The 27,714-nt window shown below is 43.5% G+C and overlaps 2 protein-coding genes across 17 annotated transcripts in view; both read right to left on the reverse strand.

Annotated features, from left to right (window-relative positions):
• Positions 1-1,318: 1,318 nt before the first annotated feature.
• LOC147159260 (fatty acyl-CoA reductase 1) lies at positions 1,319-18,555 on the reverse strand. The gene is made up of 12 exons (XM_086060064.1): positions 18,375-18,555; positions 14,120-14,398; positions 8,958-9,133; positions 8,464-8,643; positions 6,739-6,916; positions 5,039-5,083; positions 4,844-4,962; positions 4,686-4,753; positions 3,415-3,586; positions 3,197-3,326; positions 2,916-3,043; positions 1,319-2,677 (listed from the first exon to the last, which is right to left on the reverse strand). The coding sequence occupies exons 1-12, from the start codon at positions 18,381-18,383 to the stop codon at positions 2,515-2,517; spliced, it is 1,647 nt and encodes a 548-aa protein (XP_085916190.1). The 5' UTR covers positions 18,384-18,555; the 3' UTR covers positions 1,319-2,514.
• A 1,549-nt stretch (positions 18,556-20,104) lies between these two features.
• The window catches only part of magi2a (membrane associated guanylate kinase, WW and PDZ domain containing 2a), a 79,334-nt gene continuing 71,724 nt past the window's right edge, over positions 20,105-27,714 (reverse strand). For 8 of the 16 annotated variants that reach the window (XM_086058520.1, XM_086058523.1, XM_086058518.1 and 5 more), the window contains 8 exons: positions 27,132-27,324; positions 26,835-27,059; positions 26,568-26,753; positions 25,357-25,582; positions 24,458-24,689; positions 24,232-24,384; positions 23,055-23,193; positions 20,106-21,364 (listed from right to left, as the gene is read on the reverse strand). In XM_086058520.1, coding sequence (XP_085914646.1) covers positions 21,006-21,364; positions 23,055-23,193; positions 24,232-24,384; positions 24,458-24,689; positions 25,357-25,582; positions 26,568-26,753; positions 26,835-27,059; positions 27,132-27,324 — 1,713 coding nt within the window. In that variant the 3' untranslated portion in view covers positions 20,106-21,005. Of the gene's footprint in view, positions 22,923-23,054; positions 23,194-24,231; positions 24,385-24,457; positions 24,690-25,356; positions 25,583-26,567; positions 26,754-26,834; positions 27,060-27,131; positions 27,325-27,714 lie in introns of all 16 variants that reach the window. The other 8 variants (XM_086058517.1, XM_086058525.1, XM_086058515.1 and 5 more) reach the window with 6 other exon arrangements.

Here is a 27,714-nt window from a genome sequence, read left to right on the forward strand (position 1 = left end):
AGCGATTGCGTGATTGTTTTAACTTTATTTTTAACATGCAGTAAAAAAAAAGAAAAGAAAAACGAATGTAGAAAACACACAACCTACATAAATGTGTATTTAAGTTAGAACACGAATATCACATTCCCTCAACTCTTTATTATCACAATGCACTTTAATCTGAATTTTATACCCCACATATATTGTTACTTTTATTTATGTATTGAAAAAAATATCGCTAATAATTTAAAAAAACGTTTTTTTTTGCCAAGTACATTTAGAAATACTTAGAAGTGGAGTTGGTAAAATGTCTCACACTGTGCTTAAGTAAAATTACAGATAATAGTGTAAGAACTTCGAATTTCGAGTTAGTTACAAAAAATAATAATAGACTCATAACGCATAACATCAACACGGACGTCATAAGGGCGTGGGAGCAGCGCCATCTCTTGGCCAATCTGCGTAAACGCTGCACGTACAACTGTGACGTCAGGACGTAAACCCCCAAAACAAGCTCAACCACTGCCAAAAGCATTATGTGGATACGCTTAAATTTTTCTTCAAACGCGTTAAAGTTTTTTATTAATGGTGTAACAATATTTGCTTTAAACAGTCATAAATGGAAATCTATAGGACGAACACGCATGGGGGGAAAAGTATGCAGCGTTTGTACAAAATGTAATTTATTAGCCTGCAGCATGTTATGATCAAATTACGCTTTTTTTTTTTTTTTTTTTAACAAGCTACATATATTATTTTATTAAATGATTGTAATTGTTTTTGATTAGGGAAAACATTAACAAAATATCCAGGAGCAGTAGCAAAGGACACTGGGGATTTTAAACATTTTAAAATTAATTAAAACACATTGTATTCATTGATTGCATTTATTAACGTGGATTAGTATTCGTTTTCACTCAGATTAGGAATTTATTAGGAAAACTTCCTCCATCTGTAAAAAATATAATAAAAAAATCTCACCAATACACTCACTGGCCACTTCATTAGGTACACCTGCACCTATTTATGAAAACCATACATATATAAACCTGCCATTTAAAAAAAAATGACATTATATATATAAGGCAGGTAGGTGTTCCTAATGTAGCGTCCGCCGGTACAAAAGTGGACTGCAACTTTGTGCACTCTGTCGTCTGATTTATTTCACACTTAATGAAGCATGGAACAACAGACGCTGGTGAATATGACATCTGATGATTTCGATCAAGTCATTGTCGTCAATAACAGTTGCTTGGCCTGCAGCGCGCCCGAGACGACATTTTGGCTCGTAATCCTCTTTGGGAAATGAAGAGGGCGCTCACATCACAACACAGAAACAGACTTTGCATACATTTTTACTTTTGTCCCTTTGTTCCCTTCACATCCCAAACTCATTATGGCTCACCGCTTTTATGCGTTACGAGTCAACAACACTGTTTTTAGTAAGACATGTTTAGAACATTTCTCAAATGATTTTTGGTATTTTATAAGAATAACTATTTACACATCTTTCAAATTAAGAACACGTACAAAGGGGAAACTCAAAAGAATGGCAGTAGGTCCTGTTTGAAACGGGTTAAGTTTAAACATGTTTGAAGGTGTCCCTCAGAGATGCGTACTTAGCCCAGTTTGCTTTACTCATATGGAAGCATTCTTTGAAGGTGTCTCTCAGTGATGCACGCTTTGTCCCTTAAATGTTCTCGCACAAAACCATTCAGAAAGGTGTCCCTCAAGATGCATGCTGTGGCCCTATTGCTATTTGCTCGCAATGACGATGTGCCGCAGAGATTTGTACTAGTCCCTCTTCCATTTTTTCCACATATAATTGACAATGGCGATGACTGAGTACTTTCCCCCCCCCCCTTTTGCTTTTCTCTACTTTAACCCTTCATAGTTTTCCTATTTAACTAGAGAAAGATGCATTAGCATACAACATTGTATTAATTTCCCTTAAACGCAAATGCATACCCATATTAAGAAAGCCGATAATGAGACTTTGTAACGATCTGTGTGCTTTCTTGCAGGAAGTGTTGGGAAATGCTGGGCTCAAGAAATGAACCCTTCTCTTTTTTTTGTATATAACACACCGCAGAGGTCTCCCGCGCTAAGCTCAAGTACAAAGATGAAAAAGTAGTAAACTCAGTGTCATTACAAAGAGAGCCAAAAGGGGGTGGAAAGATGGCGGATCGTATTTTGGGGATGATAAAAAAAAAAAAGTCAAATTTTTTCCGTGGAGTCATCTTGAAAAAAAGGCAGTAGGTACACGTTATAGAAGACCTGCAGATATCCACCAACACTCGAAAGTCCCACAAAAGAAAAGTTCGACTCAACGTCGCGTTTCAAGTAACAGAAGCAGAAGGCAAGTATGCAGAGTGGCGGCGGGCGGCGAGGGAAAAGGCGTTCTGTTGCATATATTAAGAGAAGGAAAAACAAAATAATCAATGACACTTTGTGGGCGCGGGTGGACGGGTTCTGAGGACCCTCGCGGCCGGCGCGCCCGCCTCGTCCCGCACGAGTCCAGGCCAGGAAGCGGCGTCAGTTGGTCAGGGTGCTGGACGCGCGGAAGTAGGACAGGAACTTGAAACACAGGCTGACCACAAAGTACCAGATGTTGCGCGCCATCTGCGAGCGGGCGATGAAGACCCTCCAGATGAAGATCACCAGCACTATGTTGAAGGTGTAGCGAATGTTCCGCAATCTGCAAAACGGGAATGTTGTTGGCCAAGTTATCATACATACAATACCGATTAAAAAAAATAAATATATGAATCTTTTTAATGGATTCAACATGTAAGATTTGATCAAATATTTTTCAGCAAAATAGTAAGCAAAATCGACCAGCAGAGGGTGCAACCAACTCAAAATTGCTGCTGCACACTACAACACTCCCTTACTGCACCTCTGCTACATTTTTTTTCCCCCTTCGAGTAACTTACTTCCTCAGGTGCTGCCTGGCGGCGGGAATGTCAGACATGTCCTCGTTCAGGACGTACTTCTTGGTGCCGATGCAGTAGTTCTCGATGTACTCGGGCCAGTTGAGCTGGCGCACGTCAAAGTTGAACGTCTGAAAAAGACACACACACACAAAAAGGCTTGAAAATCAAAATGGTGGACTTCCAGCGTCTTATTTTAGTATGGTTTCTTGAGACTTTTTTTTGAATACGAGAATTCCGTTTCATCTCACTTCCTGTTTGTTTTTCGTGTCGCGAACACTAACCTTTCGGTCCTCCGGGTTCATCTGCGCCATCAGCATGCTGATATTCTCAGAGCTCCACTCCCAATCTTGGCTGCTGAAGTACTCCAACAGGCTGATGGCCTTGTGAAGCCGATTGAAGATTCGCATCATCCTGGTTGAGAAGACGAGAGACACGGGATCAGAGCCGTTGACCCCCCCCCGATGCCTTAAGCGTCAGCTAGAACCTGGAGGCATCTTACAGCGGCTTCTGTCCGGTCAGGCGCATTATGAAGTCATATAGCAGGGCGGGGAACTTGTGGCTGACCAGGATCCAGTACTGGTAGATGAGATAATTGGACGTGATGTTGGCGTTGGGCCGACGGAAGGCCTGCTCCAGGGGGTTCCTCTTGAAAGTCGACATCACGTGGTGCTCTGAGGAGGGGGGGGGGACATCACACACACACACACACACAAAAAAAAAGGATGAGCACTTCCTAGGAGTAGCGAGGCCCCGCGGAGGAGCCACGTGACTGCCGGCCCGTTACATCACGGCACGCAACAGCGGGCCTCTGTTGCCATGGCAACAGATCAAGAGATGACCAGATGCGAGGGAACGACGGGCTGGAGGCCCTCCAAGATGCGCATGAAATAAATCTAACACAAGACAAGAGCACAATAGCCACAACGCTAGCTGCTCTTTCTCGCATGATGATGATGATGATGATGATGAGTGATGATGAGGCCTAATCCCGCTACCGGCCATCTGCTAGCAATTCCAGCGTGCTCGCTAATCTGACAGGAAGCAGAAAAAGATGGAGGCCTGCCTGCCTCCCTGCTGACACGATGTCAGCCGGATATCCTGCCCGCACGCCTGCTAATCTGACAGTCTAATGACATGACATCCAATAATACTCTGGTTAGCACATCCATGATATGGCACGTGGTCCTTTTTGTGAGCACTCATCCCATTTTTATCGACACAAGGCATATTGTAAAGATGTAGTTGGTTAAATTTGCTTACTAAAGTGGACTCCTGCATATTCATGGTTCGGCATTTGCATATTTAACTATTCACAGATGGGTTTTTTTTTTTGCAGACACACCTGCCTATTCACAATTCTCCCCCCTCAAAATGTTTTATTATAAGAGATTGTCAGTTAATCACATATTTTTACTATTCACAGTTGGGCTCCATCACCCTGTACATTTAATAAAAATTCACAACAGACCCCTTCCAATTCCTTAATTATCTTTTGGCATGTTTTGTAATAAAACAAAAATAAAGACATTCAAAAAAAAAAAAAACAGTATAAATATAAAAATAAAAATGTACAATCATTATAAGCTTATTAGAGAAGCATCATCATTTTTTATTTGATAATTCAAAACTAAATGAGCATCCTTTCAATTGCTCCCGATGCCCAGCAGGGGGCGCAAAAATCCCACCTTTGCTTCGCAATTCCCAAAGCCAGCTGGGACATTTTTTGGGGAGAGCTAAAAATAGAATGCACCTGCACTTTAAAATACGTACCTATCTCGCCCCAGTGGAACGGGTTGATGCCGCCGGTTGTGCAGTTGTACACCAGAGCTGTTTTAGGTCTGCGGGGGGGAGGGAGTGCGGAAAGAGTGGTTATTATGATTTTCCGCACTTTGACGGGGTGTTTGAACGCATCGCGGACTATAACCAACTTGTGCACGGCTGTGTACCAGCCTGCCGCCAGCGTGAGGTTGATGACCACGTCCACGGGGATCAGATCGGCCACGGCGTCGTTGTTGGCCCGCATGGTGCGCAGGATGCCCTTGCCGGCCTGTCGCACACGTGACAAAAATGTTTTGTATGCGACGTGTGCGTACGTGGCGTTTTTTCAAGGCTGTCCTACTTACGGCGATAAAGACGCCGCTGGGCCCGTTGAAGTTGTCGATCCAACCCTGGGGAGAGAACACAGGAGCTCAATCAATGACGTCATAGGAGACAGACAATGCGTGCGTGCGTGTGTGCCGGCGGTATCGCGTTACTTCCTGCGACGGGTGAAGCAGCCGCCGTGATTGCCAATTAGACCTCATTAAAAATGCATCAAGAACTCCCGACGCGGAGTCAGGCTTGTGTCGCGTCTAATAATGTGCGCAACGGGAACGGAAGCAAGGCCGATGTGAACACGAGCTGACTGACAACAGATGGACAAGACTTATTTTTATCTCGCCTACTCTTTTAAGTCCACACTGACGCAGGTTTATGTTTAAAATTAATGGGTTTTTTTTTTATGGTTCTTGGCTTAATTATAGAAAGCAGCAGGTATACTATACAAAAGTTGCGTGATATATCATCTGAGCGGTTCAGAATCAATGAAAAAATGACAAATTAGGGGTGTCAAAATTAATTTATTAATTTTTAGTTAATTTAAAGTTCCTTTAACGCTACTAAAAAAATTTTTACGCGTGATTAATGACCGCCCCTTACTGGTGGAATTCCAGTCGTAACACGTCCACGTCAAAATTTCAAAGTAATACATTTAATAATAATGCATATATTTGTGGAGACTGGGGTCAAGTTGTATTTGACAATTTTAAAAATGTGCAAAATTTGATTGATTAGATAGCTCTTAATATGAAAAGAAAAATGCACTGAGCTGTCACCAACGTCTTACAAATGCAATTATGCCATCTAGTGGCAGAAAAACGAACACAACACAAATCAATATCACACTTGTTTTTTTACAGTGCAGTATTTTATGAATTATTATTAAATTACTGAATCAATGACAAAGATGCAGCCATATTTCTATTAGTTTAACATTTGTTTCCACTTTTGTTGAGTAAGAAAACTTGTAAAAAATTGTACGTTGTATTGTACATTTACAACAGATATAAAATCTGTGATTAATCGTGAGTTAACTATTGAAGTCATGCGATTAATTATGATTAAAACTTCGCCTGACACCCCAATAGAAATACGAAATGTATTAAATGTAATGCAGTTCGGTCAATATTGACTGTGACTGTTTTGTTCTGGCCGACGAATCAGAAGATGGAAAAATGTTAACATCAAACATATATAAAACACTCCAAATTCCAGGTGGCAGAACTGTGAAGCACATGGCGAAGGCCATGGGGCAGATTAGATTGGCATGGCAGCATGATAAAAAAAAAAAAATCTCATGTTTAGACCATGATGGCGCCGATCATTTCCAAAACAACATTTTGTTTGCTTGGTCTACGAGCTGGTAACAAAGGCGCAACGAAACTTGCTTTTAAAGCCTACACACACCACTCGACTACCTTCGTCCACGTTTGAAATTCTGTCGCAAGCGTAATCCCGCCAGCAGACAGGCGGGAAAGCCTTGGCGACGGACGGAGAAGATGTCTGGACGGATGAAAGCAGCTTAAGCGTCTTCTCGGATGGCCTGCGAATGAACTCTCCCTGTCACAGCGGCGCCCTCGCCTGCTCTGCGGCCCGCATGTGCAGCAATTAAAGCCGTAATCCTGCGCCATTTAAAATAAAACCCGCCGGGGGGGGCCGCGCGGGATTACGAGATCGATATCCACACCGCTGAACGCGGCGGCGGCGGGTCACGCGAGGGGCTCACCGGGAAGGGCTCCTGCCAGCTGGCCCCCACGATGGAAGGCCGGATGATGCCGATGTTGAGCTTGTCCTGCTCCTGCTGCAACACGTACTCGGCCAGCGCTTTGGTGTACGTGTACGTGTTGGGCCGTTTGCCGATGAGCCGCGGCGTGATGTCCTCCACGATGCTGTCATCCAGCCACCTGGAAACCAAAGCAAATGTGGGAGGAATTTAATTGATCGTTGCTGCCAAATACATAATTACATGTGAAGAAAACTCATTTATTGTTTTAAAAATGCGCAAAGTTAATAAGTACAGAAAAGTTATTATGTAGCTGAAAATAAAGTAATTTAATGCACAAAACATCCACATAATCCTTAATATCAATAATATTAATTTTATTTATTTATTTAATTTACTAATTCACTGCCATTGACGGCTTTAGATGTCAAAAATTCATTTGAACTATTTCTAAGTTTAACATTTTTGAAAACCTAGAAAATAAGTTGTTATTGTACATTTAGAACAGATATAACATTTGTGATTAATCGTGAGTTAACTATTAAAGTAATGTGATTAATTAAAATAAAAATTTTTAATCGCCTCTTTTTTTAAAATAATATTTTTTCAAAAACCAAATTTGTATTAATCTTTTCTTTTCGTTTTTTAAAATAATACATATATATATATTTTTTTAAAGACAAGGTTATTAAAATTAGGGCGTCAAGCGATTACCTTTTTTAATTGTAATTAATCGCATTACTTCAATAGTTAACTCATGATTAATCACAAATTTTATACCTGGTCTAAATGTACAATATTTTTTTTCTTACTCTTGTTAACAAAAGTGGGAAAAAATGTTAAACTAATAGAAATAATTAAAATTAAATTTTGTCTATAGCCGTCAATGGCAGTGAATGAGTTAAATCTCGCCTAAAAAAAACTATAAAAAACAAACATCAGTAAAATTAAATATGTCTTTAAAATAAAAAAATAAAAAAGCCAAAATGCACAAATTTAATAAGGCCCCAAATTTATATTATTTAGGAGAGATTTAAAGTAGAATTAAATGTAAATTCAAGCGCAAAAATTTGAATGTCAACCAAATTAATGACTATAAATAAGGTACAATTAAATGAAAAATGCACAAAATGAATAAGGCAACAAAAAAAGTAAACGCCACCTAAAACATAAAGGTAAATGAAAAGAAATCCATAGAATTAAATACATTGCCATTGAAATTTATAATTTAAAATATAGTTTAAAAAAAGCCCAAAAAGTAAACATGACACAAAAACATAAAGTGCAGAAAAAAATGCCTTAAATAAAAAACTATAAAAAATTATCATTTAAAAATATAAAAAATTAAAGGGATACTTGATTCATTGAGCCCTTTTCAGCATTAAAAACTTAATATTTTGTCCAGAATTAATTTGACAACTTCATTATTGTTAATGTACAACCTTTAAAAACAAAATTTTCCACTTACTGTCGACTGAAGATGACATCACCTGTGCTGAGGAAGTAGGTAACGACCAATCATGGCTCACGAATGAAAAATAATGAAGTTACCAAATTCTTTCTGGACAAAATATTAACTTTTTGCTACTGAAAATGGCCCAATGAGTCAAGTATCCCCTTTAAGGCCATGCATTTAAATATTTCACCACTAAAATTAATAAAAAATCAAGTAAAATTAACCATTAAAAAAACCCCATCACAAACATTTTTCCTCCCACGCTCACTCACTCGAGGGACTCGATGAGCTTGCGGGGCTCGACGGGCGGCGGGTAGATGACCTCGTCGATGTACTTGCGGTTGCAGTTTGCATAGGCGGTGGAGATGTGGATGAAGGCCTCCAGGTGGCGCATGCGCTTGGCCAGGCCGAGGAGCTGCTGCGTGCCGATCACGTTGAGCTTCACGGCGTGCCTGTCAAAAGCGGTGTTGCCACAGTTACCTTGAAAAATATACTTACTTTACGGATTACTTGACTTTAAAAGTAGCTTAGTTACTTAACTCATTATTGGATTTTAAAAGTAACTATTTGCTGACAACTGGTCGCCAGGAATGAGGTCTTCCCTCCTGTATTTCATTATTTGTTAATTATTAGTTTTGTTCCATATTACGGGACACGGTGACTTCTACTACCTTTCATTCATTTCTTTAATTGCCATCACTTCCTCTTTTATCAACCGCTTTCTCTTTACTTGTACGACCCAACCAAAGCGACGTCAAATATTTACTTGAGCGGCTCGTCGAAGCGGATGGTGGCGGCGCAGTGGAAGACGATGTTGATGCAGGCGGCCAGCTTGTCGGCGTCCTCGGGGCTGATGGCCAGGTCCGGTTGCATCAGCTCGCTGCTGATGGGTACGATCTTCCGGTGGAAATCAGGGTCGTCCTCCCGCACGCGGTCGAAGAGCTGCGACGGACAACAGACGGCTACGAGTGAGCATCATTTACATCCATCTTGCTGCATAAACGGGCCTGCGGAAGGACGTGAATTAATGCCAGTTTTTACCAAAACGGCCTGCAGGTGGCAGCAGAGTATAAGAGATCAACCAGGGCCATGTTGCAACAAGCTATTTTCCCCAGTGTTTTGAACAAGTTCGTGAATAAGGATGAAACTTAGCTAATGCTAATGATAATTGCTGCGAGCAGGTGGCAGCAGAGTATAAGAGATCAACCAGGGCCAGTGTTTTGAACAGGTTTGTGAATAAGGATGAAACTTAGCTATATTCTAATGCTAATTGCTGCAAAAAGGAAACATATACAAATGAATGTTTTTTTCCCCTGAGGAAAGTAGAGACTCTTATCTTTTTTTTAGTAGGTCCATTGTTTTTATAGCAATAGAACACAATATTCTGTGGGCCTTGCAAAATCAGTCAAAATCCAGTAAAACAGCCGGGAGCGAAGGGGGTTGCTTCAGTGAAAATGGCTGAGAGTGAATGAGAGAAATTTAATGGAGCTAAGTTCCACAGGCTGTGAATGTTAGCGTCTTGGCACCCTGAAAAATGGAGACTAATAAAAGGATGATTGTAACTATTATGGCAAAACATACAGAACAAATTGGTGAAATGGAGTGAGGTTCCCAATGCTAGAAAAATTAGCACTGTTGTATCCTCGTGAGAATTAGACTCAAAATGGTAGACACAAGTCCATTGCAACTATGATGGTAAAATCACAGCAGTTATAGAACAATAGGTGTAATAAAATGAGGTTACAAAGGCTGACAGAATTAGCACCGCCTGTGTCCCATTGAGAAGTAAAGACAAAAGAAGTCTAATTAAACTATTATTCTTACTGCAGTAACGGAGTGAGGTTCTAAAGGTCAGATGTTAGCGTGTCTCTATTCCTGCAGCTGTTTTTTTTTTTTTATTGCAGTAAATAACAGCTACAGAATAAACTGGTGGAATGGATTGTGGTTCCCGAGGCTGGAAAAGTTAGCGCACCTGTACTACCGCACCTTTTGATCAACAGTCACATGTCACACAACGCTCAAAATTTCCCAGTGAGTCATTCTGCCGGATCCATTCAATTCCAGTAGGTTTGTGTTCAGCGGCATGCGACGAATGCTGGAAAGCACCGTGTTTCTCGGATCACTGGTACAGGTGAGTCAGCCTCCCTTTCAGCAAAAGTGCGTCACCACAGAGAGAGGCCTTTTGAGGGTTTGGATCCCTCAAAAGTCACATGATGAGTTCCGCAGTTAACGGCGGCTAAATCCCAATCGGCATCGAAACTCGGTGGATTATTTCCAGCGCGACGAGCACACCTGTGTACGCTTCTGTCGGCTGACCGCGGGGCGGCATTCCGACACGCGGCGAGGGATTAAGTGAACCCTGCGTGCACACAATCCCGCCTCTGCCTGAGAAATTCGTTTGTGAACACAGTGGGGCGGAGCAGGTTGCCGAGGGTGACGTGAAGCAGTCGGACGCTTTCCCGCTGCTGCGGCAGCACAAGGAGTGCTACGCAATGCTAACGTTACGGCTCTGCGAGCCAGCAGCTGGCACAGAGCGGGCGGGGCGGCATGTCGTGTTAAAACGCGAGACGGCGATTTGTCAAATTCTGCCCACCGCAAGTCGTCCGCTTAGCGGCAAGGGGAGTCGTCCGCAAAGATGACGGCCGGGTTATCGGGGTCACGCAGGGAGGGGATGACGGCGGGGCTTCAACGACGGCCTTTGTGCGAGAAGGGCGACGCTGTGGGACTGCCAACGGGCCTCTTTGGTGCCAGTCGCTGACAAACAATAGCGCCACACAGGCGCCCCTGCAGTCACGTGCTCGCTCGCGCGGGCCTTCGACAAAGTCGGCGCATGTCGATCTGGGTTCGATCGAACCCCAGGAGTTTGGCGGAGGTCAAGACACCCGACTCAAAAGATTCGTCACGATATGCCCCCGTTACATCATTGGTTGCAGGTGATCACGTTGCATATGTGCGCTCAGTAGTCGACTTGTGGTTGTTGTGATGGCCCATCGTGTGATTTCTATATTATTGGAATTCCTTCATACTACGTCGAGAAAAAAAGAAAAGAAAAGTGGTTGGATACAGACATTTCTGAAGAAGAACCATTTGTTCTTTCTGTGTACCGGGCATTTTTGGGCATTACATTAGGGGTGGGAATCTTTGACGATTCGATTCAATTCCGATTTTTGGGCCTGCGGTTCGATTCAGAATCGATTTCTCATTCTGAACGATTTGACTGACAATGATTTCTGCTTCAATTTATTGATGTGCAAAGAATCGTCATGATCTACTCCAGTCTGACTCGCTAATGCTAATTAGCGTCCTACTCGCGGCACTTTCATCACTCAAAAGAACGAATATTCATACAAAACGCTTCGGGAATGTTTACAGAGAAGCATCTTAACATTACTCATTATGCTCTTCCCACGCTGCAAAAAAAAAAGAAAAGAAAAAAAAAAAAGACTTTTGCTGGCATAACTAGATCATGACTTTTTCCTTCTACTCTGTAATGTGGCTACAACTTAACAGTGTATCAGAACGTGCGGAACCACACTGCCCCAAAGTGGCCAAATCGTGTACAACATGAACAGCGCTCCCAATAAAGGCACACACAGACAAGGGCAAGAGAATGTAAGCTAATTTAAATTTAATCAATTTGGCGACATTTAAAATCAATTCCGAATCATACTCGATGAGAAATCGTGACTCTTATGAGAACCGATTTTTTTGCCCCCCCCTACATTACATAACTCTCTCGTCATCCTACTCTTAAGTATGGAAGGCGGTCGGGGTTAAGTGGCCATCTCTTATCACGTCCAACCTCTCAGTCAAAAATGTTTTACTTTGACAATACAAGCGCTTAAAAGGTCGCCGTCTTGACAGCCGCGGTGAGTTACGAGGTGAGCACACAGAACGGGTTTTTCCTCCAGCGGCTTTCAGTCTCTTTGTCCTCGGCCCCCGACTGACGGCGCCAAAGAATCTCAGCTTAGCGTGTCACAAGAGTTGTGATAGCAAAATGGGCTCAAGATGGCCTTTGGACGTTCCCCTCTCTTTTGAGAGGCGTAAATAACGGGTTTTCTTGAAATGCCGGTGGGATCTCATTCCAGTCGGGTTTCACGCCGATCTCAGGCCGAGGACGTTGCAAGCGCGAGGTGTGAAAGTCATCCTAACAATTAACCTGAAATAACCTCATGTGGGTGCGGAGAGCGGTAACAATTGTGCCCGGAGCTTAATAGCTCCACCAGCGACACGCAGTGTGCCAATTTGTTTCCGAAACTGGAGATAATTTGCGGCCTAATTACACAGACGCGCACCTGGCACCCTTTAAACCGCCTCTCCGGGGAGGAACTACTCTCTCGTCACATGCAACAGGATCCGCATCAGGTGCCGCCCGACGGCGCCGGCAATCCGCGCGTCGACCTTTTGCGGCCGTGCAACGTGGCTTGCATCTCCACCGAGTCTCCTTGTTCTGATGTCGTCACGCCGCGAGCGCAGCCAAATGCATTATTCAATGGCCGCCGTTCCGCTAACCTCTTCAGGAACGCAAAACGTTCGTCGGCGCCGGCGGCAGGACGAAGACGATCTGCGAAAATACTTCAGCCCCGCTAAATTCAAAAGATTCCACCTCTCCTACCAACGCGGCAGCAGCACAGAGCCCTCCAGTATGCGGGTTTGGCGGCAGAAAGGCATTCCGCAAAGCAGAGCGACGCCTCCTCCGTCAAGCGGCCTGACAGGACGAGCTGGCGAGGGCCCACGGGCGGCGCGTTGCGACACAATGGGATTCAGATCGGGCTGATACTTTCGAGTGTCGCTTGGAAAGAGCCGCCGCCGCCGCCCGGAATCTGTGGCGGTTACCTAGCAACAGGCGCAAAGGAGCGATACTATACATCGAAGGACAGCGGGTAGCAACGATGGCGGGCCCAACTTGCCCGACGTCATTCCTGGGCTTTAATGAGTCGCGCTTTGCCGCCCCGCCCACTCCTCAACTGCCTGACCACCTGTTTGTCCTGCTTACGTCCAAAATAATTTGTACGTTTTTTACCACATGACATGACATAGAAAATATTTAAAGGCATAAAGGAGTTGAATCAATGCGTCTTTTCTCCCCTACGCTCAGAGCTGGACTGGCCCAATTTTTTTTTATAAAAACAGCCCTGGCATTTTGAGTTATCTTGACCACCCGTGCCTAACACATAATCTTGGGAGTAAAATGGAGGAAAATAATAAATGGAAAGCACTGCATCTGCCCCAAAAGACGCCAGCCCACCGGGCATCTGCCCTGAATGCCAGATGGCCAGTCCATCTATATTACTTTTACTTAACGGGGAAGTCAACCCCCCCCAAAATTCATGACAATATGTTCTACCCTAAATACGGTATTCTGGTAAATATTGTGGCAGTGGAATACGAGTTAAGCAGCAAAATCCAAGATTTGATCGATATCAGAAGGCGGCCATTTTGCCACTTGCTGTCGAGTGAAAATGACATCACAGTCGCTCGGGTCTCGGGTAACAGCCAATCACAGCTCGGCTTTAGAAAAACAGGTGAGCTGTGATTGGTTGTCGCCTGAGCACCTGTGATGTCATCTTCAGTCGACAGCAAGTGGCAAAATGGCCGCCCCCTGAGATGGATTTAAAAAAAATGGCTAGATTTGGCTTCATAGCTCACATTCCACAATGTTTCATGTTTCGACGAGCGAGGTCACGTACAACATTATTGTCAAGCGAAGTTTAAGGTTGACTTCCACTTTAAATCCCCAGTGCGAGTACTTTGCCCACTGCTGGATTCTAAAGTTCGACAGACAAATGTCCCAAAGCCGGTTAAACCAGATGAGGGAGGCGAGCAGTCGTCACCCGGCCTGTGCGCCGTCAACTTTTCCATTCAGTCGGCGTCAAGGCGCCAAAAGTATTTTTGGAGCGACGGCGGGCTCAACTTTTGCAACCTCACCTTGCACTTCATCATGTCGTCCACCCTCTGCTGCATGGACTGGCCGGCTTTGGGTCGCACCAGCAGGAAGAGCGCTCGCACCTCCGGGCAGCAGCGAAGCAGCTTCTCCACCAGAACCTTGCCCATGAAGCCGGTGGCGCCCGTGATCAGCACGTTCTTGCCGGCGTAGTATTCGGCCACGGACGCCACGGACGCCGCGGACGCCAAGGACGCCATGTCCGACGGTGTGCTCCGAGCGTCTGCTTGCTCCCCGGCGAGGTTCCGGTTTTCACAGCGATTCTGAAGAGCACAGGAGCAATCCCAGAATATTTAAGAACGGCGATCCCAACCAATTATCCTGCCGTGACATCTTCCGACTGCTCGTTGGCTTCCGTTAAATCCTGCCACTTGTTCTTTACGACCCGTTTTAAGCGAGGGCGGCGCCCGTTCAGGCTCGAAGTGCAAATATGGATAACGGCGGACTCGTTTAGCCTCAGGTGCCTGGCGGAACCCGACCCAGATGTGTGTCGTCTCCCGGTGACGTGCGATGCACTCCAGCCCCGCCCTCTCGTTTAATTAGATCACATCCCGCTCAGTAATGGAGCGTTATTATTTGGGCCAACGCGATACGATAAATCGGGCGGCCAGTTCCTCTGGGACCACGGACGCCTCTTAAGCGATCCAGCCGGGCCTTAGCCACAAGCTGGGGTCAATAACATGAACGTTACACGCAGATTCCATAAAAAGTCCATAAAATCGGACTTTATGGCGGGTTTGTTTCTGCGTCACCTGATTTCCCTTCAAACCGTAGCAGAAGGTTGGCACATCCTGCTTGCACGAATCTTTCCAAGGATCGCAAATAATTCATGCTTTGCTGTCCCTGTTTTTATCTGCCCAAATGTTTTTACATTTTTCCAAGGGCGGCCTGACATCAGCACGTTTGTCAAATCTTGTTTGTTATACGGTATCTGCCGACGCCCCCTCGCACAGATTCCCGGCAGGTTGGCCTGAACGCTCGACGCCAAAACAAGCGCTGCCCACAGAACTAACAATGCTGTTTTGCTTGCTTGCTTGCTTGCTTGTCGCCTGCAGGATTAAATTACAACACCTCTTTGAAAGGCTGTTTGATGGATCCTCCGCTGAAACTTGCACACATCTAAAAAAAAAAAAAAATCCAGACCGTCTAAAGCACATTCCCGGAGTGTTTCGAATTTTGACTTCAAGGCGCCACTGAACAGTGAGAGTTTGAGTACTTTTGCAACCTATAACGGCCATGCATTGATGCCTCGGGCCCTCCATTAGCGGGTCAGCCTGGCGGGGCCGTGCGTGTGGGGGGGCTACGGCCGAGCTCGACAGATGCACTCGGGCTGAGAGCATTACGGACGGACAAAAGCCGGCGAGAGTGGCGGCGGCGGAGGGGGGGAAATTGAAGGCTCGCACGATCGTGTTAGCACGCTTGAAAGCCGGCGGCGGCGGGATTGAAGGGAAGTCACTTCTACGACGGGGGGAAGGGGGGGGGGGGGGGAGAGCCGCTTGAAAATAGTCAGACAAATGCTAAGCCAAGATGACAGCAATGAGCATGACGTGCATGTGCAAAAGAAAAACGGATTGCTTTTAGTGAGGGATGGGCCTTGTAATATAATAAGCTAGGAGGCATTGGAGGCAAAATGGCTACGAGTTTGAGGCCGAAAGAAGGACAACAGGGTGCAAGGTATGCAATGAAACAAATGTCCAAATCTGGTCATTAACTCATTCACTTCCATAAATTCATAAAAATAAAAAAAGATGATTAAAAATTAGGGGCAAGAGTCGATTAAAAGTTTTTAATCGTAATTAATCACATGACTTCACTGGTTAACTCGCAATTAATCACAAATTTTATGTACAAAACTAAATGTACAATAAACAAATCTAGATTTTCAACACAAGTGGAAAAAAATGTTAAACTAATACAAATAGTTAAAATGAATTTTTTGACGTTTATAGCCGTCAATGGCAGTAAATGAGTTAAAATAAAATAAATAAAAGCCTAATTTTTCGTAATAAAATTTTAGGACCACTTTTTTTTTTAAAGGACCAATTACATGTTAAAATAAAATTAAGTCCAGCTATGTCTCCATTTTGTTTTTGCTCTCAATTTGGGGAAAAAATTAAATATGAAAAATCTGATTAAAAAATACAAAAATATATATATAAATATTATATTATATATAATATATATATAATATGGTGCTATAATTTAAAAATATATACATATATTTTATGTTTTGATTTTGAAGAATTTATGAAAATTGTTTTACCCCACTTCCTTTCTCACATCTTAGTTCAAGTATTTTTTAGGGACATTTTTGTTAACAATTCAAATCAACTGTATTCTTTAGTACTTAAAAAACACCTGCTGCTGTAACAATGTGCTGTACATAATAAAACCTAATAAAAATCAAATAAATTTAGTTTTCAAACTAAAATATATGCTTCTTTAAAAACAAACTACTATTACAGTAGTTATTCAAATGTTAATCCTGAGTTATCAAAATGTCTGAGAGTTGACTCCGGAAAGTGGCTCATGTTAACAACACGGCAGCGTGCATGGCGGACATCTTGCCGGCACGGCTGTAATTACACCTGCTGTCGGGCCAGGACTGAGAAATCCACACCGGCCGGCTGGTGCCAAAAGGTCTCGGGAGGAGAATCTGATGTTTAATTTCCTAAAAGGATGTTGCGGTTGGTGGTGATCACTGTTGTTTTCTTCTGCTTCACTTTAGTGTACTTTTTTTGCTGAAATGTGGAAAATTGCAGTACTGTCGGGATATTCATGACATTGTCTCTAAGTACAGTATTGTCAGATCATCTTGCATGTGGTAAATTTGAAAAGCTCATCATGTTCTACGATAGGTGATTGATCCCTATGTTTCTTTTGTGTTAATTCATTTACAGCCAGTTTAAAAATTGTCAAAGTGACTCAACCCTCTGACATCATCATCCTGCTGCCAGTACATTTAAAAAAAAATATGCCCTTCTTAGGGTACAAACACGACTTTAGCGGCTTGGCCAAGACTTCACATGCTATAATTAGCAGAGTAGGCGACTCATGTCTATACATTAGCATGGTTCAAACTCAGGTTCACGTACAGGACTGGATGACAGCCAGTGAGTGATGATCATTTGCACCATCAGGCCTCTCCATCACTGGCTCGTGGCATGTTATTAACGCCACACCCTTCTACGTCGGGGTTCAATGTCGTGCCATCCGTGTAGTGCCCCTCTCTGGTTATTAAAAGCACACATGCGTTCTGAGGAGGCGGTGCAATGTGACGGTGACGGGAATTTGCCACATGGGAAGAATTCTACTCCTGTTTCCAATAGTATTATACTTAAAATCAAAGTCTCCCCAAAAAATCTTAAAAAATACAAAGTAATTATAGTAACACGCATACCAGATGTTACATAATCATTTAAACATAAGCAACGTCACATCATGGTTTTTAGTTGTCATTTAACCCAAATAATCCCATTCAAACTCATACATAAAGGCAGACGTGGTATACAACGCGAATTTCCGGTTTGTTCAGAGAATACGAGCGTCGAGGAAATAAAAGCCGGAACGAACGCTTCGCCTGCATTATTATGTTAATTATTCTCACATTATGATTCATAGTCGTAGTTCAGCCAAATCAATAATTATGGACGTAGCGGCTTTCAAAGTGGCGGTGCGACTTTGACAGGAAACGGCAAAGCGGCTCGCTGGCTAACTTACGTTTCAAACGAGAACTGGGACTCAACTTGAAGACGTGAGCGTAAAAATAAAACATGAACAACTTTAAACGATACTGGAGCGTTAAACAGGTTGTGCTTGTTTCATTGTGAAGGCCAACCTCATCGCTTCCGGTGTGCTCGTGGCTAACTACTGCGAGCTAACCCCCGGCGGCTGGCTGCTTCTCGAGTCGCCCGCCGCTCAGCTGTCAAAGACGGATACGGGCGGCTCCGCGTCCGCCCCTCTCTCCTCCGGCCCTCCGTGGTACCCACACCACTCGTAAAAGCCGTCAAAACGACGCAGGGTGTTAAAGAGTAACATTTTAAAGGCATATATTAGTCCCACGAGGCGCGTGGGTGCCTCACACCAGCCACACAACCGACAAAAACCGAAGATGTTCCGAGGTGGGGCGGCGACGAGCCTCGGATCGCCGCCGCTCCACCTCGCTCCCCCCCCGTCTCGACACTCGACCCTCGACCCGCCGTTCGCCGCGGAAAATCGGCTGCGTAAACTGCTTCTTACCGTAGCCATGAGTCGCGAGTTGGCTTCTGTCCTCTCGCGCCTGTGTAAAGAGGCAGTGCGGTGCGGCAGCTGCGGTTTCTGCCTCCTCCCACCGTCCGCCCCCCTCGACCAACTCGGATGCTCCCACAACCGTCGCGGAGGAAGAAAAAAAAAAAAAAAAAAAACCTCAGCCCGGCCCCGACAAATGTGGCGTCCGCCCGCCCAGCTCAACGCTGAATGAACGGGTACAGTACGTGTCACCCCACCCGTGGCCCCACCCCTTGCCTCTTGTCTGTTTGGCTGCCGCGACCAAAAGCCGTACACATTTCCGCCAAGTCTCGGTGTGGACGCAGGGAGGAGTTTCTTCTTGGAAGATAGAAAAACACAACTACCGCTAATATGCTATTGTAGTTCACTCTGGTTAATTCGGCGTGTGCCAAACACAAAATTGATCCACGTAAATTATACTACACCACGTGGATTTTAATGGTCAGATGAATTAGATTAGATTGGATTATATATTAATAGTCAGTATTTGCCTGAAAATTCCGCAGGTTTGTTTTTAAATGTCACTGATAGAAAGATTGTCACGTGTACACAATCCCACAGACATTCATGTCGGTTCTTTAGAGATCCCGATAGCTGGGCACGGCACACGTGTTCCTTTAAATAGAATCAAATTTGTCGTTAATGGTGCCGTTAGGACCAGTAGTTGTGGGATCACCTAAAAAGCTTTCTCGATGATGACGTCATGACGACGGGTGGGCGGCAGAACAGGCTGAGCAGCAGCAGCCGCGTCTGAAGAATGTCAAGTATGCGCATATGTGCAGGCATGTATCGGTACAAACCAAGCCCCGTTAAGATAACCTATCGCTCAAGAAGGCCCCCTTTCGGGGTTCAGAACCACACGTCACCTCTGCAGATGACGTCTGAGAAGAGTACATACAGTCAGGATGAAATACCTACGCGGGCTGTCCTTCCTGTCAAACAAGTTATGAGTCATTTCAACGAGCGGATTATAAGGATTTTTGGATTACAAACCAACGTTTGGGGGGGCTGTTTTTGTTTTTAGATTGAAAGCAATGCATGTAAGTATGCTGCCCACAAGATGTTTTTTCCAGCAGTTTGACTAGCCCCCATGCCCCCTTTTTTTTTTGTACTCTGACTTGAAGGAGGGAAGTACGAAAACATCAGAAGAAAGAAAAAAAAAAAAGAGGAAGTTGAGTGTGATGACGGTAAACCACACCAGGTAAAAGTGTTACACGCATTTCACAACACGGTCGACGCCTTTGAAAGAGAAATGAACATTGTGACCAATAAAAGCGTCTCACGTGGCAAGGTAAGGTGACAAGCGGTCTACAAACGTGTCAACGTGGACCTCCAGTGGACATTTCGGGGAAGACAATGACGACATTTTCATTCAGCGCGCCCTCTTGTGGACAAACGTGGACACTACAACAATTCAAATGTACAATGCCTCGTTGTCCCCTGCACTATAATGTGATATTGTATTAAAATATGCATTTTTTTGAACACACTACAAGCTTAAACATGGCGTATGATGCAATAGAGTAATCACAAATGTGAACAGAACTCCCTTTGAAATTAAATATGAACTTCCTGGTATGCACACAGAGAAGTGCTTCAGGTAAATGAAAAATAATTGCCGCTATGTAATTAATCATCCTGGTTAATTCGGCCAATTAATTCATAATGAATTAACCTAAGCTTGGCATGTTTTGGCACAATAACTTTGTACATTTCTTTACTATAGTGTCAATGTTTTATTTTATTCATCAGAGTATCATACAAGATTTCTGTGAAGAAAAAAAAAGAAGTTAATATCTTCATAGTGCTGCATTTTTCATCATAAAAATAGTTGCTCCGCATACCTACAAGTCTTGGTGACCGCCGACTGAACACCGAGTCATGTTTTTTTTTTTTTTTTTACATTTTTTTTTTTTACACTACACAGTGATTCTGAGCTGCGTGTCATCAAAACACACACTTACATTCACACAAACACACACACACACACGTTTTGGTTTTTGTTGCCCAACAAAAGTGATGAAAAAGACAGACGCTCCCATGTTGTGCTTGACGGTTCCTCATCGCCGTGGCAACCGAGAGGACTTCTTTTGCTTTATAACACCGTTGATGGCGCGGACTAGATTGTACAAAAAAATGCACAAGAGCGAAGCCATCTTGGCACACTTAAGGACCTGCGGAACATAAAAGCACACAAGCTCGCGACATAATCAAATTCACAGTACGTCATGTATGGTCGTCATGGTTACTAGCAGCCTTTGTAAAAACATCTACGCTCCGCCCCTCGCTCCTTTCCTAAGGCACTCCATGCCCTCCTCGGCGCCGTTTCTCAGCCTTATTGTCTTATTTACACGCTGATTGTTGTTGGGCCCACGCAGTCCGGTTAAGGCAAAGTCCGATAAAATAGACCCCATTGTGTCCGAGTTGTCGTATAAAAAGCTGCTTACATTTGATTGCTTCTCAGTTCTGCTGATTTCTCCAAACTAAAGTGGATGAACGTCCAGTTCTTAAGGTGGAGGGTGTCCAATAATTTAGTCCATAGTCCAATAAATAAAACAAGGAGGAGTCGAGGAGCGGTCCCGGTTCCCTCGGTCGGCCGATCCGTTATCTGCCCGACGTCCCCGCACGCAGTGCGCTGGGAAGCTTGTCCGATCCGGGGATCTTCCAGGGCCCCGGAGAGACGGCGGACTTCCTGGCCGCCGATTCCCGCCCGGGCTCCGGGCCCAGCCTGCTCTTCCCGTTCGCATGCACAGCGGGAGTGGCGGGAAAGCCGCTTTCGCCGGGAATTCTCTCGGCGGAGCGTCCTGGCGCGGCTTGGCGCTCCTCGCCGACGCGCCCCTCGCGGGCGGACCGGCCGCCATCGCTCCCGACGCTCGGCGCCGCCGAAAGGCTGTCGAGCGGCGCGGCTACTTCCGGCAGGCTTGGAGAGGCTGAAGGGCGAGCGTCCCAAGAGGCGCTATTGTCTGGAAGAGAAACGCGGCGGGGACGGAGTCAGGCTTGATGAAAAAGAGCGGAACCCCGCGACGGACACATGCCACTGCAACACCCGGCGTGCCGTCAAAATAAAACGCATGCCACAGGGAAGCACTTCGATTATTCCATCGCTTCATCAGATCACAACAGATTTTACATAAATAAAATGTATATCCGTGACTGTGAGAGTGTGTGGATTTAAAAGGCCGGGGTCTGACCTGGTGAGTGACGTGGGTGTCAAGGAATCAGAGCGTAGTATTGGCTGTTGTGACCTCAGGTTAGCAGCTAACTGGCTAACCGTGAGCTAGTCTGCGTACTGTTTATTCAGCAAAGCAATCATAAGCGCACCCGAGTATTCAAGTTAATCAATTTTTATCATTTCAAACCGGCGACATCACAGCTAGCTTTAGCATCAATACGTTTCAGTACAAGCAAAGCTAGTTCGTCTGTGAGCACCTGTGTCTTTGAACTTTAAACTCGCGCTCATATTTGCACCCTTGATTAATGTTCATCTCATTTTTGACAAGCGAGACTTGTATTTAAATGCACCTGTGTCTCTCTGACCTCGTTAAAAAAAGGGACAGTGTGTCTATATGCGCCTGTCTGACATTTAAACTTCTTAGAAAGAGAGCTGCTTGCGTCTTATATGCACTTTGATGGGAGTTGTGTCTCTTTATAGCTTTAGTTTTCATAAAGGCAAAGGGAAGCACGTTGCTTAGCGTTAGCATCGCTCGCTGTCGGGAAATGCTTTATTGCCCTTGATTTCTTTTGTCAGTCAGCAACAGTTTGAACGCACGCTATCGACCCCTACAGGACCAAAGTGGAACAGCAGCGAGTGGAAGGTTTACACTTATTTCGCTTAAATTCATTATTTTATTGATTTATTTTATTTTTACAAAATGTCTGCCTTTGTTAGCGTGCTAAAACTTTCATGGTTCCTAACTATGGTGCGACTCAAACAGCATTCAGTTCTTACAGACTGAACTGAAAATGTGTACAAAAGTATTGGGACACATGGTCGCCACCCGTACAGGAATTGACATCTCGAATATTCTGAGGCAGTGATGCATATAATCCACAGTGAAGAATGAAGAAGCTCAAAATAACTGATTTAAAAGGTGTCTCAATACTTTTGCCAACTTGCTGGATGCACAAAACACACATATGATGGCGCAACACCACACGAGTGCGAAGCATTAGCGCTATTAGCGCTATTAGCGCTCTACTGCCTAAAAAAAACAAACAACCTTTGCATTGCCATTTAAATGAGCACAACGGGTAGCGCTAACGTAATAATAAAAAACAACACACCGATAGCTTATTTTCTAACATTATTTGTCTACAGGTCAAAATATTAGGAACACACACACACAACACAAAAATGAGTGAGGGGTGAGAAGAAGAAGAAGAAGAAGAAGATTTGGCTCGTTCACAAACCGTGTCCTTGGGATGCCCCATGAGGACGAAATAGGGGGCGCCATGCGTGTCACTTTTCATGCACATGGAGTGAGCGGAAGATACCATTCCTAAAGAAGGGGGGGCGACAACCTAGAGCAATCAGTTAGTGACACCACGGTGGTTAGCGCTTAGACGAGAGAGAGACAAGATTAGCCGCGAGCGCGCGGTCATCCGTGTGATGTTAGCGAGGACGTAGCGTCGGAAGACGCCGTGTGGACTCACCGTACTCGGGGACCTGGCCCGTACCCCGCTTTAAGAGGAGACGCACCCGCCTGCCGCCCGACTTGATCAGCTCGATGGCGCGCCCGTGGGTCATGTCCCGCGTGGTCTCGCCGTTGATCTCGATGATCTGATCGCCCACCTGGCGGAAGATTGGGGACTTTGTATTGTATTGTACAAACCTGATCTGATGAATTCAATAAGAAGTACATGAGTTTTAGCAATCGAGATGGGGTTTTACATGTTCTGTTTACACTGTTGCTAAATCTGGATTAAAATAAAATGAAGGAATATTTCAATTGGGCAAGAATTTCAAAAGATAATTACGTTTTTGCAACATTTTTAGCATTATTTTTATTATGATTATTTTGGTTGCATTGTTATCTATAGCTATCTTTTTCCAAAATTTGTGAATCGTATTTATAGTATAGTTGTATTTATTATTTATAATTAATTAATTAATATGATTAATTTCACAATGTATTACATTTTTGCAACACTGTTTTATTTGTATATTTTTATCATTATTTTTATCATTATTATTTTGGTTGTATTGTTATCTAAAGCTATCTTTAAATTAATAAAATTTATTATTTATTTTATGTATTTATTTATTTATATTTGCTTGCTTAGTACAAGATTTACAAAAGACTAGAATGATGACAATATATGAAAATATACATAAAAAAATATATATTCTTAATGTTTAATGATTTTTTTCTTGATCATATATATATTTTTTTATATCGTGACGAGTAATAATTTTTTTTACCTCGAGTACATCTTTTTACGTATAGTGTTTATTAATACTTACTATTTACTGCTACTTTAAATTTAATTTAAAAGATAATATGACTGATTCTTAAAAGTGTTGCCAATTTTGTTTAAATTTGATTTTTTAAAATTATTTAATGAAAAAAAAAAGTATTTACAATTTTTCATAACAATTATTTCTTTTTTTATTTATTAATATATTTTGATGACAACGTGTTTTAAACACAAAGGTTGTTTTTAAAAAAAATTATTCAGGATTTTAGAGGTAATTGAGTGGCGACAGGAAAGTCTTGGGAAAATGTAAACAAAAAAATCCTGGACGTTGCGTAAATAAAATTGCTGCGTTATTATTATTATTATCAATAGAAAAGCGTTGCAGCTTTGGCTTTAGTGGACTGCCGCGTACCCTCATCCTGCCATTGCGTAGCGCCGGGCCGTCCTCGGCCAGCCTGAGGACGAACAGATCCATCTTGTACTCCCGACCTCCGCGGATGCTGAAGCCGAAACCCTTGACACTCTTCTCCAGCTCCACCGTAAAGAAGTCAAAGTCCTGCGACAGCTGTTAGCGAAGCGACCGTGTTCCCACCATGAGAAGACAACCGCAAAACGCTCCCGCACTTCTCCTCGCTTACCTGCACAGGCGGCATCCGGTAGTCCGGGATGGCGAACTGCGGCCGGTAGTCCAAGAGTGGCGGGTGGCGGTAGTCCAGTGTGGGCGGCTGGCGGTAGTCCAGTGTGGGCGGCTGGCGGTAGTCGGCCACCGGGGGGTGCCGGTAGTCCACGGGCGGCTGCCGGTAGTCGGTGAAAGGCGGCTGCCGGATGTCCGGTTTCACGTCCTGGCGGGCTTTCACCTCCGATCTGTAACTGAAACCATTTTAGAAAATTATATGAGTTGTGTGGTGTAAAAAAAAATGTGGACATTAATATTTTTAATAAGAAACATTACATTCACATTTTAATCAATTTATAAAATCCACAAAATGTTGAGGTACATGCTTTTTCATTTTTTACATGCAACCGGGAGAAAATAGTTACATTTGTGAATTAAATGAACTTTTAATTACTTTTTTGAATTTCAAAAAAAGGTAAATAATGTGGCATAAAATTAAATTGTATATATATTATAATTATTACTGTTATTATATATACATTTTTAAAAGGAACAAGATTTTTTTTTTTACATGTGACCAGAATAAAATTATTTTTTTCAAGAATTTGTGATTAAAAAATTTTTTTTTGTTAATAATGTATATATTTTTGCATAAAATGTTGAAATACATGTTTTTTTTTCCATATGCGACCAGAATAGAAATATGTTATTTAAATCTATTTGATAATTAAAAAAATAATAATACTTTTTAATATTGTTGTAATGTAGAGACAAAAATAAATTTACTAAAAAATACAAACAGAACTATATAAATATTTCTAAAAAAATATATTTATTACTTTATTAAAAAAAAAAACACACAAAAGTGATTTTTTTTGTTTAATTGCTGTACTAATCCATTTGGTCTGACTTTGGTCCTACCTGCCCTCGTGGGGGTACGTCTGCGCCGGCGGGGGTGCGGGCAGCTGGCTGCTGACGGGGCTCTGGTGGGCTTTGGCGTCACACTGGCCCAACTCTGCCACTCCTGGGCTGGGCTGCGAGCTGGCGGCGGCGGAGGCGGCCGGCTGCATTTTGGGGCTCTGCTGCTGCTGCGCCAGCGGGCTCGGCTTCTCTGAGGTGGGCGCTGACGGCGGGTTGCTCACCTCCGCTACAAGGAAGTCAGAGATTGACATTCAAATAATATCAAATGCAATTTTGCAAATACTGGCAGAAATAATTATAACCAATTTATAAATAATTATAATGATAATTACAAACAAGCAAATATGTTTATATATATATTTTCAGATAAATGTACATGCATTAATTTTTTTAAAGCATATTTGTAATTGTGAATGTCATTTTGGACACACTGTGGGATTTTTTCCCCTTACGTTTGTCCCAAATATAAAGAAAATTAAATGATTGTTTGATATGATATTAGGAAAAACAATAATTCTCATATTAGAAATTATATAAATACTTGTAAAATAGTTTTTTTTTAAATGTAAAACTGTAAGAGAGGATAAGGGCCAGTAAAGAAAAAAAAAGGTTGGCAGGATTCTGACTTTATTCTCAGCATTCTGACTTTAAATTCAGAATTCTGACTTTGACCTCAGAAGTCTGACTTTATTCAATTCTGACTTTTTTCTCTGAATTCTGACTTTCTGACTTCCCCCCACAATTCATGGTTCTACGTCACAAAGTCAGAATTCTGAGATTAAAGTGAGAATTTTTACTTCAAAGTGAGAATTTTGAGATTAAAGTGATAAAGTGAGAATTCCGAGATTAAAGTCAGAATTTTTACTTCAAAGTGAGAATTTTGAGATTAAAGTGATAAAGTCAGAATTTTTACTTCAAAGTCAGAATTTTTACTTCAAAGTCAGAATTTTGAGATTAAAGTGAGAATTCTGCCAAGGCTTTTTTTTTCTCTCTTCACTGGCCCTAATCCTCTTCCGTAAAAATAAAATGAAAAATGATGTCAGTATTTTTTCAGGCACTTTAAAAAACAAAATTTTCACACAGTATGAGATTATTTTTGGGGTATCAGTATTAACAAACATTACCGGCAGTAAAGCGCAAAACCAAATAAGGCCATTTGAGCCAATCAGACGTGTGGAGAAAGAGATTTCTGGAAAAGGCGTCTGTCTGACCTTCCTGCGGGATGACCGTCAGCGTGACACTGAGGCCGGCGTCCTTGATGAGTTTGACGATGTCGGCGTGCGGCATGTTGACGATGGACTGGCCGTTGACAGCCAGGATGCGGTCGCCCACCTTCATCTTGGCGCAGCGGTCGGCCGGGCTGCCCTCGATGATGCGCCCGATCTTGTGCGGCACCGCTGTCGGGCAAGAAAGGCACAGCGGGTCGAGGACCGATTCCCCGCAGCGGAACGGCGTCCCGATACTTTTGCGCGTCTTACCATTGGTGGCAGGCGCCTCGGGCCGGTTGAGCGAGCTGATGATGACGAAGCCGAAGCCCTCGCTCTCCTTCCGGTGGATGAGGACGTCACTTGGTTGCGCGATTGTGGGCGGCGCCCCGTCGGCGGCCGCGCCGGCGCTGTTGGCGTACGTCAGATCGCTACGCGGCGAGCTGTGCTGCGTGGACACCGAGCCCGAGTGGCGCCCGTTCTCTTGACACGACTCGCCTAAAATGGGGAGGTTCAGTCAAGGTCCGGAATGTGTTTTTTTCGTGCGACTTTCCTCCGGAGTAAACAAACCTGCGGCCTGCCTTCGCCTCCTGATGATCATGTTAACTTGTCCGTTGCGCGCGGCGCTATGCATCAGGTCGATGACGTAACGATGCGGCTTGCCCACCACGGGAATGCCGTCCACGAAGAGGAGCTCGTCGCCGGGACGCAGACGCCCGTCCACGTCCGCCGGGCTCTTCTCGATGATGGCGCCAATTAAGATCTGTTGGGCAAAACACAAAATGGACGGTTACATACAGGAAACCACTTAAGGACTACTTCCTGTCTAAGGCCGCATGCAGTGTGTGTTAAGGTGCTCGTTAAGTACACACTCATTAAGTGGGTTAGATCTCCTTGACTGACAACGTAGAACATTTATATTCAATAATCTTGGTTTTTCACATTTTTTGGGGGAATAATTACTATATAATGCGTTTTCTAATAAATATATACATACAGTGGACTCCCAAAATAAATGTTACAGATTAAAGAAAAAATGTTGCAACTTTATTTTTGGAAATGCAGCATATTTTATTTTTATTTTATTTTATATTTAACTTGGACCCCACTTAATTTCATATTTTTTTCATGGCAATTAGAAGAGAGCTTTTTT

This window comes from Leptonotus elevatus, chromosome 17, assembly GCF_054856555.1.
Source record: "Leptonotus elevatus isolate MCC_2025b chromosome 17, RoL_Lele_1.0, whole genome shotgun sequence".
Classification (NCBI taxonomy): domain Eukaryota; kingdom Metazoa; phylum Chordata; class Actinopteri; order Syngnathiformes; family Syngnathidae; genus Leptonotus; species Leptonotus elevatus.

What these genes read in the sequence shown, in the direction of transcription:
- LOC147159260 (XM_086060064.1), bottom strand. An exon ending in CTGACCGGACAGAAGCCGCT is followed by an intron (nt 3,327 to 3,414) that starts GTAAGATGCCTC and finishes CTTCTCAACCAG; the next exon opens with GATGATGCGAATCTTCAATC. An exon ending in TGAACCCGGAGGACCGAAAG is followed by an intron (nt 3,044 to 3,196) that starts GTTAGTGTTCGC and finishes TGTCTTTTTCAG; the next exon opens with ACGTTCAACTTTGACGTGCG.